General features: G+C 40.6%; 1 protein-coding gene across 1 annotated transcript in view; it reads left to right on the top strand.

The window, feature by feature from the left end:
- Window positions 1–8,687, top strand: part of arid3c (AT rich interactive domain 3C (BRIGHT-like)) — a 184,978-nt gene that overhangs the window by 52,146 nt on the left and 124,145 nt on the right. The window contains exon 3 of the mRNA XM_037680773.1: window positions 860–1,043. Coding sequence (XP_037536701.1) covers window positions 860–1,043 — 184 coding nt within the window. The remainder of the gene's footprint in view (window positions 1–859; window positions 1,044–8,687) is intronic.

The following is an 8,687-nucleotide window of genomic DNA, read 5'->3' on the forward strand; positions in this document are numbered from 1 at the left end:
TACCAACACCAACCATTCAACCACAATTTATTCTCTAGATTGTCTTCTGAGGAATTTTGTTAAAGTCTTTTTCAGCTTATGCAGTGCTTTCTTTAGAGAACAGTGTTGATGTACTGCAGCTTGAGTCTATTGCTGGAATTGTCTTGTAAGGAGAGTAGGACATCAGTCTTTTCTTTAATAAAGCCTTATCATTCACTCGCCCTCACGGTAAAATGAAGCCTTAATTACTGGCTTTAACTGATGCAGTTTTACCACCTCCAACAATTCATCAGTGCTTTTTCCCCCCACATTGTAAAGGCCGCTCTGCTGTTGTTTGCACTATATTTTAGCAGCTATTGATTGCTATTATAGTAAATTCAATGACCTCAATGGAACTCTGTCAGCAAATGCAGGTTAATTATCTCATGGTCAACCACTTTGGAATTGTCACAAAGACCTGTTTTTCTCTCTTTATGTGCCGCACTAAACTGCAAAAATAAATTATTAGTGTCTTTAATTGTCTAATAAGGTGTTATTTGGTATGTATAAAGTTGTACACAAGTGAGAACTAATTTATTCAAGAGTTCGTTCCTTTCACATTATAATTTCATTTAACCCATGCCTAAAACATGTAATGTTTCACATTATAAAACAAAAGTGTTTTTCCAAAAATAAAAATTAACACAAAGTTTATTTCTGCATTAAATGTATAAGACATTTGAAAATGTTCTTCAAAGTTTGAATTTCTATCTTTAACACAGCTGTCAGACATTTGACTGGCTTGAGATAAATTAGCTTTATAAGACGATGCAGAAGCTTATTGATGAGAGGAACCAAAGTTAGTGGAATTGATTTTGGATATTGTGTTTGTTTTCTGCAGGGACTCCAGTGAATCGGATTCCTATCATGGCAAAGCAGGTGTTGGATCTCTACATGCTCTACAAGCTCGTCACTGAAAAAGGTGGCTTAGTGGAAGTCATCAATAAAAAGATATGGCGTGAGATTACCAAAGGCCTCAACCTCCCTACCTCTATTACCAGTGCAGCTTTCACACTCCGAACACAGTGAGTACAATCCCCTGAGAAATTGCTTTTACTTTCTTTTACAATTGTCAGGTCAGTCACATGTTTGTGCCTAAAACAAATGAAATATTGTTATAAATCAGCTCTCTCTTGTAAATGATTCCTCGAGGCTCGATGGGATTTACCTGTCTAAATAAAGGTTGAATGAAAAATAATAAATAAAATTAAATAATGTTAGATAATCTAACAAAATCTAAAGTGAGTATCTGCAAAGAAAGTTTAAAGCAAGTCATTCATGCAGGCAGTGAGAATCGGCAGTCACCTCTCCTCCACACTAGCCCTCAGTAGCCAAAACTCCTCCTCAACAACGAGACACCTCAGGGCTGTGTCCTAAGTTCACTTTTGTACTTTCTATTTACACGACTGTACTGCCAAGCAGAGCTCATACGTCATCCTCAAGTATGCTGATGACACCACCATCTTGGGCCTCATCACCAACAATGACAAGAGAGCCTACAGAGATGAGGTGAAATCACTGGTGAAAGAGATGATAGTGGACTTTAGGAAACAGAGTGGAGGTCAGCACTCCACCATCAACATAAACAACACTGAGGTGGAGCAGGTCAGCAGCTTCAAGTTCCTCGGTGTTCACGTTACTGAGGAACTGTCCTGGACTTTACAAACAGACACCGTGGTCAAGAAAGCCTAACAAAGACTCTACTTCCTAAAAAGACTAAAGAAGTTTGGTACAAACACCAGCATCCTCACCAACATTTATAGGCACACCATGGAGAGCCTGCTGGCAGGCTGCATCACAGGGTGGTACATGAACTGCACCAGTCAGAGCCAGAAAGCTCTACAGTCTCTTGTTTATTGTGGGGGTTATTTTTCAGAAGACAAAAGTTCCAGAAGTGAAAATCCGCAAAGTAGCAATTTTAGATTTATTTGAGTATTTATATATATTTTAAGGCTTTATAAACTCTTCCCACAAGCTTGCAATGTTCTAAACTCTTAAACCTATGTCATTTTAACAACAAACACAGAGTAATGTAGCTATTAAATTTTACTTACCAGCTCAGCAAAACATCAGCAGCTCAGTTCTAGTCTGACTCGGTTCTGTTTCTGCTGACTTACCCTGCAGCGATGAAGCCCACAATCTATGTTCTAAACTCTTAAACCTACAAATTTTAACAACATACTTATATGTAGCTACTGAATTTTACTCATTAGCTCTACAGAACAGCAGCGGCTCGGTTCCGCTCCGACTTGGTCCCATTTCTGCAAACCTACCCTGCAGATTCTGGTCAGCTCTCTGGCTTGGGGTAGTGGCGATGAACTCAGGATAGAGTGCCAGACCTTCGGCGGTGTGCGTCCTGCTTGGAAGTTTTCATGGGCTGGCTACCAGCTCTCAAGATTCACTGATGAGTCTGGAGGTCCGGTTCTGCTCGGGTTCTGGTTAGGTTCTGTGGGTTCCGTGCGGCTCTCTGCATCCGCTGGGTGCCGAACTCACTGTGATAAGTGCCAAACTATTTCCAATCGGATCCGAAATTTCCCTCTACATATTTTAGCAGAAGGTAATGGGGCTTCTGGGCGGGGCACTGTTGGCTTTTGGGAAATGTAGTCTTTAAGAGTGGGGATACAGAGTCAGAGTCAGAGTCAGAGTTTCTTTATTGTCATTCGCACCTCATGTGGTACATGTGGTGGAGCGAAATTATGTACACAAGGTCCCAGTTACATCCAACAATAAAATGTCTAAGAAAAACAGTAATAACATCTAAGATATGAACTAAGAAAAACATCAACTAAATATACACTAAGCACTCATAACATAAAACATTGAACATCAGCACAAACATGAACATGAGTCTGTGAGCAGATGTGCACGCATGAACACATCAACATTGAAACAGATCAGCAGCAACATGAAACAGATCAGCAGCAACATGATATGGTTTTTCACAGTGATTATTCTAGTTAGCGATTCATGAGTCTAACAGCCTCAGGGTAGAAGCTGTTCCTCAGTCTAGTGGTTCTACACTTAATGCTCCTTAACCTCCTTCCTGAGGGGAGTGGGGCAAAAAGTGTGTGTGCTGGGTGGGTGGGGTCCTTCATGATGCAGGTGGCCCTCTTCCTGCATCTGGAGGTGTAGATGTCTGTGATGGTGGGGAGACTGATTCCAACAGATTTCTGTGCAGCCTTCACCACTCTCTGCAAAGTACAGTATAGGCTTATTGAAAGAAAACTACAAAATGGTGGCACCTGTCTATAGTATTTACATTTTTTGTTAACTTTTTACTGTATAATATGTACAGTACATGTCATTGTATGTACAGTGCTGTCCAAATCACATGAGTAAAATTATAGTTGACGATTGTGTGCTGTACAATTTTGTTTTTCCTCATGCTCATCTTATTTTGAAAAACGGCGATAGAGCGAGTCTGCAAAAGTCTAACTGTGAAGTAGCGAGGGACTACTGTACTACTACTGACTGCTACAGAGGGTGGTGCAAACAGCAGAGGACATCACTTGTAGCAGTCTCCACACCATCCAGGACATCCACCACAGCCGATGTCTACGTAAAGCACGCAGCATCATTAAGGACCACACCTACCCAGCACAAGGACTCTTCTGTCTACCACTCTCAGGCAGACAATGCAAGAGTCTGCCATCACACATGAAAAGACTCGCAGTTATTATCCACAAGCTGTCAGATTACTGAACTCTTGATAAATAACACTGAACGACTGGTAATAACATTGCATTAAGCCACATCTGTGACAACTAATTAGGCCCGAGCAGCGAAGCGCTGCGAAGGCCTATTGTAATCGCTCTGTTCAGGCCCGAGCTGCAATTTTTTTCCACCAAATGATTTGGCGTTTTGGGGGCCTTAACATGTCCCAAAAGTCACCAAATTTGGTGGATGCATCAGGACTGGTGAAAAATTACGTATTTTAAGGGCGTGGCAAAAATCGCAACAGAAATGGCTCAAAAGCACCTCCTAGAAATTTTCAAAATACCCTCCGCATTAACCTTAGTTTGTCGTAGAAACATGAAATTTGGTACACTTGTCCAATTCCCCAAGATGCACAGAAAACCCTCTGGCACCAATATTGTACGATAAACAGGAACGCGGCCATTTTGGAATGCCGACCCAATTTTTGCCGCCTTTTGAGCGGTTTACAGCCTCCGCATTTGAACAAACTCCTCCTAGGGATTTCGCTCAATCAGTTTCAAACTTGGCCATTTTGGTCAAAAGGCATGGGGGACGCAAAGTTAGCTAAATGGTTCATTTCGGAGCATGCTGAAGGGGCGGGGCCATACCTCAAAGTTTGACATCTCGCCATGAAAAACGAAACTCTACATGAAAACTGTCTGAGACATCAAACCTTAAATGCTTGATCCACATCTGGTCCCCTGCAAGACTGAATGGTCAAATCATGCCATAACTTAAGCCACACCCCCTGACAACAAAAAGTATAAAGTTTTACTTTGAACTATTCCTATCTGACCCCTGTTACCTGATCAGCATGATAGTGTGTCCAGTGACCGAAGACATGTTGGTGTAACTTGCTTTCCAACACTGACAGTTTTGGGTGGAGCATGTGGGCGGTGCAGCATGGCAAAGTAAGACATAACGCCGTCACCATACGTTTGGTTCTAAATTCCACAGTTTTGAACATAGGTGCACCAAAATCAGTATGATCGATCATTATCCACCCCTTGAACAGGAAGCCATGATAATTGGCCAATAGCTTCCACAGCACCCCCTAGAATATTTTAAAACCTGAGCCACAAGCCATTTTATGAACGATAATTCTGAAACTCAGTGAACATCTGTATCTTCTCAGGACCTATGAAAAAGTTTCTTGGAGTTCAGGTCCAAAACTAACAGGAAGTCGGCCATTATGGGTCAAAGGGTCATTTTTGGGCATTTCTAATTGCAAATTTTAACAAACTCCTCCTACAAAATTTGAAGGATTGCCTTTAAACTTGGTTGATATGCCCTTAAGACATTGGAGAATAAAAGTTATCTAAAGCTTGCGTTTTCGTATATGTTAAAGGGGCGTGGCCAGGTCTCAAAGTTTTGCTTCACGCCATAAATTTCCAAACACTATAACTTTCACATGGAACGACCAAAATGCACGAAACTTGGCATGACTCATCCCTGTTGGATGACTGACGATCCACTGTGGTCAGATTTTGACATCATCAAAGCCCCGCCCCCTCAGAACAGGAAGTCTCTTTTTTTTAACTTGGAATGCTCCCTCTTTGACTCCATTGACCTAATCAGGATGATCCTGTGTTAGAAGACAGATAATATGGTCTGATTTGATTTAAAGCACAAACCGTTTTTGCTTGAGGATGTGGGTGTGGCGGCGTGGCGAATTAAGAAATTATGCCGTTGTAATATGTTTGGCTCTAAATTGCACAGATTTCAGCCGAGGTGCACCAAAATCACTATGATAAATCATTATCTGCCCCTTGAATAGGTATCCATGATAAGTGGCCAATAGCCTCCACATTGCCACCTACATTATTCCTACAGTTATAGCTCAGTGATACAACATCCGATCTACACAGATTTATTGTGCGTCATCAATGAGGACTTTTAGACACATTGATATTGTGGTTTAACATATAGTGCGCCCCCTAGATTATTCCAAGAGTTATATCTCAGTGAAATATCATACGATCTAGGTCAGACTTTTAGTACGTGATTAGTGTACACTTCTGCACACACTGGCATTGTTGTTGAACTTTTGACTCTAGTGCGCCCCCTAGTTTATTCCAACAGTTATTTTTCAGTGAAATATCATCCAATATGTACCAGATTTTATGTGTGTGACCAGTGAGCACTTGTAGACACATTGGTATTGTTGATTCATGACATCACTTAAGCCCCACTTACGCAGAGAAAAAACTGTTGATTATTAGATGACACTTCCAGCTTCGCACTGTGTAATATATTAGACTGAAACTTTGTTCACTAACTGTTGATTACCACACATGACATGTTGAAAAGCATAAAGGATGTGCTTGTCAAACATTCGCCACAAAACAGGAAGTCACCATAACTCCTGTCTGGAAGGTCAGATTTCACCTGTACTTCAAAAAGCTTTCAATACAAAAACAACTGGACTTTATTTGTAACAGAAGACGTTTCGTTCCTCATCCGAGGAGCTTTCTCAATTCAATGAGCAGAGAGTAGCTATGTTTACATGCGCAGAATTCTTTGACCGGATTGAAATGTGTTCTGTTTGAATAATTAAAATGTGTTGTTTACATGGACACAATCTGTTCATGATGAGCGTTTACATGCAGCGGGCTTTGTTCTGAACAGCAGTATTGACATGCGCAGAGTGGTAAACTCTCCTTAAAAAAACACAGAAGAAGAAGTTCTACTTCCGGGTGAACGTAAACAAACCTGAGCACCCAAAATGGACCTGCGACAGGTTTTAATGATGGTGGAGACGTTACTGCACTCCCTGACTGAGCTACAGGTAATAGAAATCATTTTGAGCTCTTTAAAAGTTTCTAGTAGAAATGTTGTCGCTCACCGACCAGTTTTACTTCCCTGACATGCTAATATTATTAGCATTAGCCAGACGGAAATGGCAAAGTCGCACATGCGCAGTCAGGTCAGTTTTTCACGATAAGATAAAAACGAACAGATCAAGCGTTTACATGCGCACCGATCGGGTTACGGATCAGCGTAAACCACCCGTTTCGTTCTGATCACAAATTATATCAGATCACGCCGAACACACAAAAAATAACCCGAACGGAGTGTTTACATGACACACTTTTATTCCGACCGGCCATTTGATCCGGTTACTTATGTCCATGTAAACATACCCAGTGAGAGATTCAGGTTTTAAGGCTGAGTGAGGTAACACACACACACATATGTAGATTTGACAAGTCACACCTCCACACCTTAACATTAGGGGGTTTCTTAAAGTCTTTGTTCCTCTAATTCACAGATGAGGCCCCTCTGTTCCCATCAGGTGTGAAAACTGGCTGGGAATCAGTCTTAAAGTTGCATTAGTTGCATGGTGAAGGAAGCAATTTACGTAAAAAGAGAAAAGCCATCTCTTAACAGAGGAGGAGGCCTCAGATTTCCACTTTCAAAAACATATAATGCAACTTTAAGACTGATTCCCAGCCAGTTTTCACACCTGTTGGGAACAGAGGGGTCTCATCTGTGAATTAGAGTAACAAAGACTTTAAGAAACCCCTACTGTTAAGGTGTGACTTGTCAAATCTACATATATGTGTGTGTCTTATCTCACTCAGACTTAAAACCTGAATCTCTCACTCACTGCTCATTGAATTGAGAAAGCTCCTCGGATGAGGAGCGAAACGTCTTCTGTTATAAATAAAGTCCAGTTGTTTTTGTATTGAATGCTTTTTGAATTCATCATGTCCTGGATGACTGAGAATCTTCACCAGCATTTCACATATACTTGTAAGATCTGCAGCTGGACAAGCAACGACATGGACGGAAGGTGATGTCAAAGATTTGGGAAATGCGCCCCGTGGTAAACGCGTGCGGGATTGGCACGAGAGAGTTTGCAATGGAGACTGGGTGGACTAGCTGGAGCTCACGCGGTCGCCGTAAGGCCGGAGCGGCGCTTTGCTGCGAGGGCCTCCAGCTTTAATGTGTTTATTGCTACTGCCCTATGTGGCTGTATTGTGCATATGTCATGCATGTCATCTCATGCCATATATGCCATATATCGTGTATGTCACTATCTTACCATCATAATTCAATTAATCTCAATGTCACACTGCCGGTGCAATAACCTGTCACACAGCATGTGTGGTTTATGTTAGTTATGTTAAGTATACATTATTTGCATTTCAGCTTATATAACTACCCTGAAATACTTATTCATACAAATTCATCCTACTTGCACTGTTATATTGTTATATTGTTGTTGTTTACTATTTTACTTTTGGACCTTGTAAATATTACAGTTATTTTTTCACTTTTTTGGTACTTTATTTTGTACCCATATTGCATGCTTTAGTATTTCTTGTTTTGTTTTTATAGCAAGTCAGATTGGTTCTTCTCATCCTGAACATTTCATTGCACTGTTAACATTGTGTTAACCTGCATATGATAAATAAACAACAACACTTCCCTTTTGTCTGTTAGTGGTGTTACAACTATTACTGAGGATTATATCAATTCAATTCAGTGTTATTTATGGGGAATTGGAAATACCATCTGTCCGTCAATCTTTGCATGTTTTGAACATGATAACTTGGAAAATAAATGAGGTACTGATTTCTATTTTGGTGTGTGGCTACATCTAGGGTAAGAAATGTCCTTATCTGAGTTGCCATGTCAACATTTAAGATGACTGCCACCATATATGTCTGTCCTTGTTGTGAGCTGGATAACTTGAAAAATAAGCAATGTGCCTTCACTCTGCGCTGCCTCGAACAAAAAAAATAAAAATCTACCTTTTTTCTTCTACACAGTGTAACTCCAACCCACTTGAATATCTTGCATCAAAAACATTCAAGTTTACTTTCAATCCCTGTTCAGTTCTAGTCCAGAAAAACACTGATCTTGAAAATAAATATTCACTGTTCAAATCCCTCAGCAACGGGGACATCTGCCTACCGCTTGTTCTTATAATATATATATATATATATATATATATTATAAGAACA

The sequence above is a fragment of the Nematolebias whitei genome, chromosome 8 (genome assembly GCF_014905685.2).
Source record: "Nematolebias whitei isolate Nwh7 chromosome 8, NemWhi1, whole genome shotgun sequence".
Classification (NCBI taxonomy): Eukaryota; Metazoa; Chordata; class Actinopteri; order Cyprinodontiformes; family Rivulidae; genus Nematolebias; species Nematolebias whitei.